This window comes from Passer domesticus, chromosome 25 (assembly GCF_036417665.1).
Source record: "Passer domesticus isolate bPasDom1 chromosome 25, bPasDom1.hap1, whole genome shotgun sequence".
Taxonomy (NCBI): Eukaryota; Metazoa; Chordata; class Aves; order Passeriformes; family Passeridae; genus Passer; species Passer domesticus.
In genome coordinates, this window is record NC_087498.1 from 1,241,003 (window position 1) to 1,254,784 (window position 13,782).

At 50.5% G+C, this 13,782-nt stretch overlaps 1 protein-coding gene across 1 annotated transcript in view; it reads right to left on the reverse strand.

The window, feature by feature from the left end:
- Positions 1-13,782, reverse strand: part of LGR6 (leucine rich repeat containing G protein-coupled receptor 6) — a 151,653-nt gene that overhangs the window by 22,331 nt on the left and 115,540 nt on the right. Inside the window, exons 7-9 of the mRNA XM_064399090.1 lie at positions 3,884-3,952; positions 2,132-2,203; positions 890-961 (exon numbers count right to left, since the gene is read on the reverse strand). Coding sequence (XP_064255160.1) covers positions 890-961; positions 2,132-2,203; positions 3,884-3,952 — 213 coding nt within the window. The remainder of the gene's footprint in view (positions 1-889; positions 962-2,131; positions 2,204-3,883; positions 3,953-13,782) is intronic.

Sequence of the window (13,782 nt, forward strand, 5' to 3'; positions counted from 1 at the left end):
TGTCCCTGTGGCTGGAGCAGATGCTGTGCAGACACAGCGAGATGGAGCTGGGCACTTCCATGCAAGGAGACTTGGCAAGCTCAAAGCCTCTCCCAGCCCCTGACATTCTTGGCACAATCTCTACCCAAATTAAATAAAAAAACCCCAAACAATTACCATGGGGAATGTAAGCAGGGCATCCCACCCAAGCCTCCCTGGGTCTATGCATTTGGATCTAAAGAATGCAGAGCTATTTGAATGATTTATTTTATGTGCTTGGGTGAGGCTTATAAATAGAGATTTATGAGGTTGCCTCTGCCTCAGTATTTTTAATGCTGTGCCACAACAGGTTGGCTGAAATGCCAGCATGGGGCAGCTGTTGTGGTTCAGGTGGTGCCCAGCCTGTGCTGGTGGCCCTGGAGCAGGCCCAGGGCCAAACATATGAAGGAAGCAGTGCCACTGCTGGCTGCCCAGTAATATGACTTGTGCCATAGTGCTGGGACATGTTCCTCCACTTCTCCATCTTGTGGAGGAAGGCAGACGCCTTCAGTGTCCTTCTGTTTGGGCAATTATGCAACAGCAGAAAAAGCTGTGGCACTTGTGTGTGGCACTTTGCTGCTCCTGGCACGGCTGTGGAGGCCCTGGAAAGCCTCAGTGCCTGTCAGCTGTGTGGGGAGGAGGAATTAGTGGCTGTCTCCAAAATGCCCTTTTCAAAATTATCCTTCCTCAGAAGAAAACATCTGCAGTGTCTACTCCTTGGAGTAGCCTTTGGGGTTGGACAAGAGAGTGGCTTCATGGTCCTCAGTTGGCACAGGGGCTCTTGGACGAAGGGAGGGAAGAGGCCACAAAGGTGCCCAGTACGCAGGGCTTGGACCTTGGGTGTTACCTCTGTTGTGCTTGGTGAACTTACAGAGTGTGGAGCTTTGGCAGGTACTGGAAAGCAGACTGTCCAACAAACTGGATAGGATTGTCATAAAAATGGCTGCAGTGGGAAAGAGGAACGGGTCAGAGTCTGCTGCACACAAAGAGAAGATGCTGTTACAGGTCAAGAGCCTCAGAGCTACAGCAGCAAGCCATGCAGGAGGTGCTGCTGTGCTGTGAGGAATTAATTCTTGCTCCCAGATAAACACAGGTTCTCCCACTGTCCTGTTTGGGCTGGACATTGCTACAACTGAGGTCTCCTGCTGCTCTGAGTGGGCCCTTTGGGGTCCTGCTGAACCAGATGGGCTGGAAAGGTGTAAAACCCTTCTTCAGTCCTTGAGATACACCTTGAACTGGAGGACACCTGCGGTCTCACACACAGCACCAGCACCTTTCCCACTTGTCAGTGAGTGAAGTGAGCTCTTCTGAGACCCAGTGAGACAGGGGAGGAGTTCAGTCACCTCCTACAAGAAGCACTTCCCCCCCCCACTAACTGTGGAAGACTTTAGATGGGCAGATGCAATGCAGAGATGAACATTCTGGATGTATGGGCCCCCATCATCACTCAGTGGATGCTGCCCAAGCAGATAGGGAGGACGCTGGTTGTGCTGGCTGGAGCACTGAATGGTTTCACCATGGCTGTCCAGATATTGATATTTCTATATCCAGATATTGATATTTCTATAATTTAAGTCCGGTTTGGACAAGCAGAGCTTTTGTCACTTGACATGGTTTTCAATATCTGTGTTGTTCAGAGAAGTATCCAAACATCCCTAACTGTGCCTGGGTCAGAGCAGAAATGACCTGACAGCTGGGTGTGTTTATCTGCAGAGCTTTGTGTCCCAGGTCTGGGCACACACAGGGATCTGGAGTCCCAGCTCTCTGACACGTGTGGCTGCTGCTGTGGCTGGCCAGCAGCTTTTCTGAGCACAAGGAATAAACATCAGCAGATGTCAGCCAGGGCTTAGGTGGTTTCCATGCAGACCACCTGTGTTTTGTTCTTCCTTGCCATCAGCCTGTGCTGCAGCAAAAGTCAGCTGCAGGGAAAGGAGAACCCACAGCAGCTCTGAGAAGGAGCTGAGAAGCAGCAATTTCAGCCTGCTTTGGCACACGGATAGCAAATATCAGATTGTTGTCATTTGACCACTGTCAGAAATCCCAGCTAAAGACAGCAGCAAATGCCCCTTTCTGTCAATAGAAAGATGTAGGAAACATTACTTAATTTTCTTACATTGTTTGGAGGAGGGGATTCCCAACGAATGCGTTCTCTGGAATAGCTTTGATGTTGTTGTTGTGAAAACCACTGTTGGGAGAAACAAATATCTTGATATTAATTAAATTAACCTTCTTTTCTCAACACTTTTAAAGCCAGAGAGCCTTCAAAATATTAATCAGATAGGAGGTATAGGCTCCTTCCCAGGTGGTGCAGCATCATCCAACAGGTGAACAAGCTCTGTGGTTTGGCAGGACAAAATCTGCTGCATTTACTCTGTGGGTGTTCCTTATGTGACTCCACCAACCCCATCGAGGGTACAAGGACTTCAGGTTTAACACTTTACAGGTCAGGAAACAGAAACAAGCCAAAACAAGATTTTCTGTCCACCAGGAACTACAATTTTTGTGGATGGTTTCCATAACAGCCCGACAGCTGCCAACCACAGTGTGCCAGGAATTACCATCCCGTGTGACTTTAAAGGATTTGAAGCTCTAGCTGGGATATTTTTGGTTAAGCGTGAGAAGCAACTGACAGAACCAGAGCACACAGTCTCAAGTTATGTCAAAGGAAATACAGGCTGGATATTAGGAAAAAGTTTTTTACAGAAAGGTGATAAAGATCTGGAATGGCTGCCCAGGGAGGTGGTGCAGTCACCATCCCTGGGTGTGTTTAACAAAGCCTGGATGTGGCACTGGGGGCCAGGGTTCAGTTGAAGTGTTGGGACTGGGTTGGACTCGATGATCTTGAAGGTCTCTTCCAACCCAGTGATTCTGTGAATTCTGTGAAAATTTCTATCAGCAAACATTTTTGGCAGAAAATGTGGCCACAGTCTGACCTCCTGTACAGCAAAGGCAGTCACAGGCTCCTGTGTCCAGGACTAGGATCAAGCTCTGGGTGATGTCCAAGCTGTTTATCCCAGAGGAGTCTGAGCAGGTGATTTAGTTGATGACTGTTTGGAATTTGCCTCTTCTTTAGTAAAGGCATTTCAAAAGCTGTCTCAAAGGGGATTGAGGATCTTATTCTCATTTTGAAGGTGAGGATAATGATGATATTGGGCTGAACACAGAAATCTCACCAGAATTCTTCCAGTAAAGAAAAAAGTAGTGTCAGATTTTTACTCCAAGGCTCCCAGAAACATGAGAGCAGCTGATTTTGTCCCACCCCAGCCTGGCCCCAGTGACACAGGAACTGTGGATCCACATCAACTCAACCCACCCTGGGGCTTCTACCTTCAGGTGATAAGTGGGATGGTTTCTTATTTTTAGTGTCTACCAGGCTGATGAGTTAGAGGAAGGAGAGCTATCTACTAAAATGGTCATAAACTTTGGTAATTCTGTATTATAAATTGATCCTAAAGGAGATAAAACAGTTTCTTTGCATTAGAGGAGGTGGCACAGTGCCTGCAGAAACTCTGGCCTCACAATAACAAGGTTAAGTCCAGGTTGTGGTCCCAAGCTGGGGAATGGACATCAGAAGTAGCCAGAGAACAGATGGAATTTGAGCTCCTGAGATGCCACTGGAGAGTGAGGAGCAGCAGGAGGAACCTGCTCCAAGGCTGGCAGAGACTCCCACTCCCCTCCGAGGTGATGGGAGCTGGTCAGGGGGATGGAAATCGAGGGATAAACTGCTTTGAGGCAGTGGATAGGGCTGGGAAGGAAAAGAAAGGCTTGAACTGAGTGCTCTCCTTAAGTTAGAGCACACATGATGCTTTATTGGTCACTCTCCCACAGGGAGGGGGTTTGAAAAGGAATAAATGGAAAATCTCACAGCTCCTGCAGCCGGCCCAGTGTCCTGATAGCCCCGGGGAATTCCAGCAGCTCGTTGTAGTTCAGATCCCTGAAAGACAGAGAAGGGAAATACATTAATTAACATTTCTATAGGGACTCGACCTTTGAAGCTGGGAACTTGGTCCTTAACATGGGAGACAGGTTTTTCCTACCATGCTGATCCAGCCACTGCCTGGAAACACAATCTCACTCATTCCTGCAGCAGGAATATTGCAGCAGGAATATTTCCTGCTGGGAGCACTGTCAGGTGAGAGCCAGTCCAAGCCACGGCTGCTGCCATGGAGCTTCTCCCTGCCAAGTGTCCCGTGCCCAGCACTGGGCACTGGAGCTGCTCCCCATCTCCTGAGGGCCCTGGCCCCTTCTCCCAGGAACTCAGCCCCAGGCCTTTGGCTCTGAGTAACTTTTCTTGCCTCTCCAGGTCAAAATGGGGTTCTTTGAAGGACAAGAAACATGGTCAGGGTCAGTTGTGTGAGGCCCATGAAGGGCTTCTCTGGGCCCCCTTGCTCTGTGGTGCAGAGGGGATCGGGGACCATCCCCTCAGTGGGGACATTCCTCATTCCCCTCTTTGGGACACTGGGTCTCCTTGCCTTGGGACATGCTGTGGCTGGGAACAGTGGGAAGAGGAGTCTGTGGGAGGACTTAGGTCTTCTTCTGATGGTTGGAGCCAACCCCACTTTGGAATCTGTGAGCCAAAGCTGGAAGTAATGTGCAAGAATTACTGACACTGTTGAGCATTAAATCTAATTTGCTGTGTAGTGAAATAAATAAAATATACTATGTTGGTTGTAATGACAGTTGTAGAATTTACCCACCCTGACTTGGCAACTAAAAGAGACATCTGAGTCTGAATTAAATCTCAAGAGTTATGTTTGTTCTCCAAGGATGGGCTTAACCTCTGGAAAAGGATTTATTTGACTTTTGGGGCACCGCTGGCAACTGGGAGAAGCAGCCCTTCAAAGGCACTAATCCTGCTGTTGGCTGGAGGGTGCCCATGGAGACTGGCTGGGCTCTGGGTGTGCAGCACTTCTCTAGCATGCCAAACTTTCTCCTTGGAAGGCAATTTCAGCTGCCACAGTAACATTTGGCCCTGTCCTGGCCATCCCACTTTGCAGTTCACTGAAGTCTGAAAGCCATGCAACTGCTTCCTACCTGCATGACACTCACCAGGTTTAAGTGGTAGATACTTTGGAACATGATTACTGGCTCCTGGAGATTACTGTATAATTACACTTAATGAACCTCAAAGTAATTACCATGTAACCTGGATTGTGGTTTATGGAACAGAAATAACTGAGCATTTACACAGCAATGGGCTGCTGCCCAATTACCCTGTAATTCTCATCCTCTGGCCCAGGCATGGTCATTATGTTATGATCTCTCTTGGCCCCCTTGTCTCTTACATCTTCTTTCACTACCAGTGCCCCTGCTTGGGAACGACTCCATGGCACCAGCTCAGCTTTGCCCTGAAGGTGTTTACATGGGAAGTCAACCCAGAGAGTCTCTCCAAATAGGTCCTTCCAGGACTTCCAGTTTATATGATTTATGTCTTAGGGAATGCTTATCACAGAATTACAAGATAGGGCACAAACCCAAGAGAAAAATATGGAATGAGGTTGTTGTGGGCGGATTTTGTCAGGTTTAGCTCTGACATGGTCCACACCAGACCTTGCTGCTGGGTTCCCTGAGAAGCCCAGGTGCTGTGGCAGGTCCTGGTTTGGCAGGGTTTGTCCCCTGACACTGAGGGCCATTTCCCCTCCTCCAGTTACACAGGGGTCTGGATGCAGGTACTCTGTGTAGAGAATTGAGCAGGTGAATCCTGCTCCTGTAGGACCCAGGAAGGGCTCATGCTGTGTGATAGCTGGCAGTGCTGCCAGTCAGCAGGGGAGGAGCACAGGGCTGGCAGTGAGACCCTGAGCTCTGCCTGCCCATTGCCCACCCTGCAGAGTGGTGGCAGGGCCCCAGCACACCTGAAGCTGCTGTGCCTGTCCCAGGGCCCAGGAGTGGAACAGGAGTGGTGTCCCCTCCTCACATCTATTAGGCAGGAGAGCTCTGCCTCTCCCTGAACTTGCTCTGACACACTCTGTTCTCATCCTGCTCCAAGCAGATCAGTGCTTTTTCCTCAGACTTCCCCACTTGAGCCCAAATTGATCTGTTCAAGGGTAAATAGCCCAACACATGACTGCCCATAGCCTCACTCTTGGCTTGTAGCTCCCTATCAGCTGCTTGGGTGCTCTTGGCCAGTGTCTGTAGATGGCACCTGCCAGCTTCCATCAGGGCCTGGCTGAGGACTCTCACTGCACAGGCTTGGTTGCCAGGGGCAGGACTGGTAACGACACATCCTTTCTCTGCTGCTCAGGAAGATACAGGAGTGCATTTCCCAAGTGAACAAGCAATGGGAAGTGCAGGCAGGACCCCACTGGGCATTTTCAAAGCATCAGTCAAATCTGATTAACCTCCAGATCCCTGCACCGGTTGAAATCAGAGGCATTAGCAGCCTAAGTCGACTGACAGCCCCAAATTATGCACATAAGGTGCATAATACCTTTAAAAATTTCACCCTGCAATGACTCCCTGAAATTAGAGGGAGATTCCACAGGGAGCAGGAGCTGCAGAGGTCATTCAAGGCTGGGTGTCTGCCTGTGCCACTTCCCTCCCCGGCACCACAAACTGGGGCTGGGATGAGCCTGTGTGATGCCAAGGGATGGTCTCTGGAGAAGAGGCTCTGTGAGCCCCAGCCCCAGGTGACAGTCAGCCCATCATTGCAGTGTCACTGCCACTGTGGAGGCTTCCTGTGATGGCACAGGGCTGTTTCTGTGAACTTCCAACAGATGGAAAGCATTGCCCAGCAGAGAGGAGCCTTGGCTCACTTGTGATTCACTAGCAGAACAAGGGATCTTAGATCTACAACCGGTATTATTTACAAGGAATAATTCATCGTGCTGTAATATTTGCTCCTGTCTTTAAAAATGTGTTTCCTTTCCAGCCTGCACCTCTTCCAGGCAGGCTGGTCTTTCATCAGCAGATGAAGGTTCTGTTTGTACCTCCGCATGTGAGCAAGTACATACAGGACCAGCTCTTCCTGAGCGAACACACACCGTTCCCAGCCCTGGCAGCATCCTGGGGCCTCCCTCCCCTCTGCACTTGACACATACAAAGAGCACTCATTGTGTTCAGCAGCTCCCGCTGGGTAAAAGCCCATCTTGGAATGCTGGCAGCCACTGGGCTTGTTGGGAAGTGGAAATGCACCAGGTGTACTCACGCTGCTGCACCCCGGCTGCCAGCGACCCCGATCTGTTCTGCTCAGAGGAGTCAATGTGCCTGTGCTCGCTCCTGCCCTGCTTCCTGGGTTTTGGGGAGGGGAGCCTCCCTCCTGGAAAGAGCCCAGCTGCTGTGGGGAGCAGCTCCCTGGGTGCTGCTCCCAGGTGCCTGCTCTGGATGGCGTGCTGCTCTCACCGCCCTGACTTGTCCCCAGGGCAGCTCCCGGCCCAGCTCTGCCCAGTTCATGGGGTTCAGCTGGCTGGAGGGGCTGGAAGAAACCAGCACTCAGGATAGTCCTCAGGTGCCATCTCTTCCCTGCAGTGGAGCCACTCTTCCCAAAGCCCAGACCCAGACCATGACATGAAAAAGTTTTCCTGTCTCTTCTTCTTTCACAGAACTGGAGTTGAGCTCTGGTCCAAGCAATGACCCAGAAACAGCATTCAACCTCCACCAGGGGGTTCCTGTCCATGGGGAAGTTTCTGTTCATTTGGTGAAATCCAGTCCTCAGGTCTTTCCACAGGTGCTGTCAGGCTCCATTTGGCCCAGACATCTCCTCTCTGCCTGCTGTCCCATGGGGAGTTTGGCCCAGCCCATGTGCCTGCTGGTGGATCTCCAGAGCTTCTTCCCCAGCACAGGGTCAAGGCAGATTGGAGGACTCACAGCTCTGTGGGTCAGAGAGGATTTTGCTTTTTGGTTCCAGTGGCAACAAAATTTCCTCTCCTGAGCATATCAGATAACTGCCCATCAATCACAAGTCCTCTCCAGGAGCTGGTAGATGTAGGAAATGGAGATGCTGGAGCAAACACCTTGAAGGGTTCCTTTCCTCTCCCTGCCTCACCTGAGGTACTTGGGCAATGCTTTGCTTCCCTAGCTCCACACTCTGCCACCTTCCCACTGCTTCCAGATTCGAGATGAAGCAGGGAAAGCTGTAAAAAGCCACTTCACTGTTCCCCCTGCGCTGCTGTGGCACGGGCTGGGGTGGCCCAGGAGGCCTCTTGGCCCAAGACAGCTGGACCTGGCAGTGCTGCCCCAGCTCTGGGGTCTGACCAGTCCCTCCCAGTGCAGCTCTGATCTCCACTGAAAATCCCAGCAGTGTCCAGAGTGTGGCTGTTGCAGCCAGGACTCCTGTCTGCTCTCCTGTCTCTTTGTGTGTGGGGTTTCCTGGCAGTGGAGTGCTGTCCTTTTTGGTCCAAAGCAGATCAATGGCAGCGTTACTTGGTGGAAGGATGGCAACACATCCCTAAGCCAAGCAATAGGGAAGCTCACAACAACAAAAAATAAATTAAAGATAATGAGCATGACATAAGGGAGTTTTCCCCATTATCAAGGGCTTTTGAAAGCAAAGTCAGGCAGGCAAGAAGTTCAGAACTGATGTGCAAGGGCAATGGCTGTGAATAATCCCTTTCCTCAGCTAGGCTCAAAGTTACCAGCTCTAGCATGGCAGTGGGATGGCAGGAGGAGCCTTGTCTGCTCTTCAACTTGAGATGAAAGCCTCTGAAAGGTCACCCAGTCTGCCCAAGACACAGTCAACTGGCTGGCTTTCCATTGTTTTTATTGCTAGAGGGAGCCTATAGCTTCATATTTGGAAGATCTTAACCAACACTGTTGTTTATTTAGAAATAAAAGTAAGTTGACATCAAAGGCCCAGTTATTTTGGGCTTTAACTGCCAGGGTGATTTGAAGCTGACAGCAAGCAGCCTGGAACTATTAATATCTTCAGTCATGCCAAAAGGAGAGAAGGAGGGGAAAGAGTCTTAGGTCAATTTTCTGCCTGTTAGGAACTATTAGTGGTTCCACACAGGAAGCCAAAAAAAAAAAATTATATAGTACTATAAATTCTTCCATAAGCCACAAAACACCACAAATTTGCAGCTAATAAACCTGAAGTGAGATTAGAAGCTGTAGATAGGACATTTGCTGACTATTTCAGTCCCAGTGGGGTTGGAGATGTTACCATGGTGCCTGGAGGGGACTTTGTGCAGCCTCCTCTGAGGACCTGCATTTCCACCTGTCCTGTGCTGGCACCTCATCAAGCTGCCAGTAAATGTAATTACTGCCTCTGCTAGTTGTGCTGGTTACTGTGGGCAAATCAAGCACTGGAAATGATTTAATTGGTAGTCTGGAAGCCCAAGGGGGCCATGGTGACCATGTAGTTTGACCTCTTGCCCAGTGCTGAGCAGACAGCTTTACCCAGACTCCATACATCCATTCATGGCTTGTGGTTGAGCTGCCAGCTCAGTTCAAATATGAAAAGTAACTGCACAATCAGTATTTTATGGGAACACAGATTCATTAAGATTGGAAAAGCCAAGATCATGGAGTCCAAGCATTAACCCCACACTAGAATATGTCCCTAAGCTCCCTAAGTGGTTTTTTTGAATGCTTGCAACACTTTCTGTTGTGTAGCACCAGCCCAAAGCCCACTCTCCTGGCAGTGGCTATTGTGGCAACAGTCCCTTGAATGGGGAATAATTAGCATTGACTCCATGATTGCAGAAGGCTGATCAATTGCTTTATTCTTCTATGTCATACTATATTATACTATACTATTAAGAAACTTGTAGCTCTTACAGACTGATACAGCTTTAACTTAATTGGTCAATTAATCTAAACACTATCTAGTGTCTAATTAAGAAACTACTCTTTGGTAAACAATTTCCTATAACACATTCTACATTTGCACAACAACAGGTGCAGAAAATGGAGATAAGAATTGTTTCTTATTCTCTTCTCTGAACTTTGTCACAGCTTCTCACAGCTTCCCAGGAAAATCCTGGGAGAGAGCTGTGTCTCTCTCTGTTCAGAGGTTATGTGATTACCACAAGTGGCAGCAGTGTGCGTGCCCTTGCCCAGCTCAGCCTGGGGGATGAGATGCTGCCAGTGCTATAGAAGTGAGAGGAGGCAAGGGGGATGTGGAAGGACTCAGAGCACTTGTCTGACTCCAGGCAATGTGCCCATCCCCTAAAGGAAGAAGGGGATGTTCACATGCACTGCAGAGACCCACCATGGTATTCATCTGCTAAGGTCAGTGTTTTCACTGGACATTCATCACGCCCTAGGAAACCCCCTTTTTTGCAAGTTATAAGGAGAAGCCAGGCTATGATGGAACTTGAGGAGTGCATGTGTGTCCCAAAGGTGCAGAGATGGGCTGCCCACTGTGGGAAGGTTGTTGGGTACTTAGAGTACATGATTCCTGCCAGGAGCAAGCAGCAGTCTCTGAATGAGGATTAATTTTGCTGGCCTGGAAACGTCTCAGCTTCTCACTGATACGGTGCTGCAGCACTTCACAGGGTTTCTGGGGCACTAATCGTCTATTACTGACTGTCTGTGGGTTGTGCCTTGCACCCCTGCAGCCACCAGTCCCTCCCAGTGCAGCTCTGACCTCCACTGAACATCCCAGCAGTGTCCAGTGTGTGGCTGCTCCACCCAGGACTCCTGTCTGCTCTCTGACTGACAGAGGTGATAGATAAATGTTGTATTTAACACTCTGCCCTGCACATTCAGACACAAAGGGGCCTCGGTGGGACACACAGAAACACCCACGAGCTGATGGCTCAGGAGGCAGGCAGGGAGGAGGGGGCTCCCTGCCAGGCTGGAGAGGAAGGCAAAGCTCAGGGAAGCCTGGTCTCCAGCAGAGCATTCCCCAACTGCAGAAAAGAAGCTGGGGATTTCTACCTGCTGCCCAAGGTGCACAAATGGCTGGGGATCAGCCCCTGGAGCTCTGCTGCTGGCAGGAGGGAGCGTGGGATGGAAGCAGAGCTCCTGTACATCAGTACATCCATGGTGGAAATGTGCCCCTGCTGCCTCTGCTGCCCTTCTGCTGCCTGCAAGGGCTGCTCCTCCTCTGCACAGGCATCCCCCCACATCACACACCTCGGGAGGAAGAGGCACAGACAGCTGCTCCAGGAAAGGCTCTGGAACAGGGAAAGGCCTTGGGCAAAATGAAGCCTAAAGAGCCAGAGGAGCTGAGGACCTGTGATGGGTCACAGCATGTGTGCAGGCTCAGAGGCTGGAGCTTGGAGAGCCCCAGTTCTGTTGCTCATTGCAAAAACAGAGGCCCCAAGGCTGCAAGAACAGTGGCAGCAGGGGCCAGGCTGCAGAGCTGGCCAGGTACAAGAGGGGGTGTGAGGGTCTGGTGGGCAAAGGGAGAGCAGGGAGAGTCCTGTGATGGAAATGAGCCTTCCAGTGGAGCCATGGAAAAGTGCAGCACCTCCAAAACTACCTTTTCACCTGAACTGCTTTCACTTTGTCTCTTTTTTCTTTATAAACCTGCAAAATATTATGTCTGACTGAGCTTGTGTTCTGCCAAAACTCAGCCTGGTTACAAGGCACCAACTGGTTCAGAGCTGAGCTGCACCAGGGAGGGACGTTCCTGGTAGCCCAGGCTCCTGCCTTAGGGGGAGAAGCTGCAGCAAATGGGGAGGAGGGCCTGAGGAGACACCTAGTCAGTGCCAGGTGTGTTTGCCAGTTCAGTTTTACAGGTGACTCTCACTGTTTGGAAAAGTCACTTTCCACTTACACAATGGTCAGAGCAGTCAGTGAACTTTATAGCTCTGTCTTGGGCTGCACATAGAGACTCATGCAGCCAGGGCCCTGAGCTGCGGCCCTCTTTCCAGAAACCACAAGTCCCCTTCCTTTCCCCGTCCCCTCAATCTGGGTACCTGAGTCCTTAGGTTGCAAGATGTGGCTGGGGGTCTGCATTCTGCCCCCATCTGTCAGAGCTGGGGCAGTTCTCTGCTGTTCATGGGGCAGTTTTATTCATCTCTCCCACAGCCAATCCTCCCTCCAGGAGATCTCTGCTGTTCATGGCCACTGAGTGTCCCTGCAGGGCTGATCAAATTCCAGCATCCCATGGGGAGATGCTCTGCCCAGGGCAGGAGCCAAGCATTCCTACCTGGATCCAATCTGAGCCTGGAACAGCACAGCAGCCTTTGCACACTGCATTCCCAGAGGAGCAGCTTTCTCCTGCCCCGCATTCCCAGAGGGAGCCCAGGCCCATCTCCAGCAGCCCTGGAGCTTCAGAGGAAAACTCCCCCCTTGTGCAGGATCCCTGCTCCAGCAGAAGCACAGCTGGCACTGCAGGAGGGCTGAGCCCCCATGGGATGGGACTGTGCCACCACCCTGACACACAGGGGGTCAGGGAATGTTCTGACTCTGGCAGTGTTGTTTTGTATTTCTGCATTTCTATTTTTTCCCCTAGTAAAGAACTGTTATTCCTGTTCCCATATTTTTGCCTGAGACCCCCTTAATTTCAAAAATTATAATTTGGAGGGAGGGGGTTTACATTTTCCATTTCAAGGGAGGTTCCTGCCCTCCTTAGCAGATACCTGGCTTTTCAAACCAAGACACTGAGCCTCTCCTGAAGTCCCTCCCATCCTCTGGCAGGGCAGCTTGGGATGACACAACCAAGCTCTGGTGAGCTGCCTGGGGATCTGTGCTGACACTGGAGCATCAGGATGCTGAGGAAGTACCAGAGCAGCTCAGTGCAGCAAACAAGGTGTCCTTAAGGGGTCAAATCCATCAGCTGCCTTGGGAATTGTACAGATTTGGCATTAGCATCAAGAGACTGCACAAAAGGCTTCAAATTGAGCATGCTGATGGAGAGAGATCCACTTGAGGAGCAAGGTACCATTTGGCAGACAGTTTTCTGGGAGAACAGCAAGGCCTCCCTGGCCCTTAAAGTGTTAAACAACCCTTGTATGAGCTGTACTGGAGATATTTCCCATTTCCTTCTTCCTGCCTTCATTGCCCAAGGTGCACTTTTTATTAATTTTCTTACTTCTTTCCTTTTTTTTCTTTTTTTTTTTTTTCTCTCCCATAGAAAATCCAGCTCTCCAGAGGAGTTGGTAGGTTCCAGCTCTGCTCTGCATTTACAGACTCGACTAATTACCCAGATAATGGGACGGGTGCTGTGGTAAGGGCATTTCCTGTGAGGCAAGGTTAGGCAGATAAAGTGCCTGGAGCCAGAGGGTTTTGGATTCAGCCCTTCTGGGAGACGTTTCTAATTTATTAGTGCTATTTTTTAAAAATAAATTAAAAGGTTTTTAAATGAATGGAGATTTGCTCTTTCCAAGTGATTTATCTCCTTTGTGTGATGGGCGGAGGAGCTGGCAGGGATGCAGATGGGGAGGGAGAATCCAGGGAGAGAGGAAACAGCAGGGTCATCTCAGGTGGAGGGGATGGGCAGGGCTGCGTGGCCTCTCTGAGCAGAGACAGGCTGGAGATTTCCCAAAGGAGCAGCACTTCTGGGGCAGATTGTTCCTATTTTGGCTGCAGCTTGGAGACCTCCAGCACTTTGAGCTGTCCTGGGGAGCAGCCATTCATTCCCCAGCCCTGCCTGTGCCCCAGGTGTCACCTTGGCCCAGCTGGGGGCTGGCTGGGAAGGCAGGACACTGCCAGGACAGGCTTCTGCTCTCTGCCAGCACCAGGGGCTGTCTGTGTGAGTGTGCTAGGGCAGGGGAGCCCTGGCCCCTGTCCTTGCTCCCTGGGACCCGGCCATGTCCATGACAGTGCCCACTGGCCCGGCCACAGCTCTTACTTCTGCATTTTCCCCTTTGCCTCAGCAGCTCCAGACAGAGATCTGAGCAGATGATGGGGAATGTGAGGTGGCTTTTGTGGTGG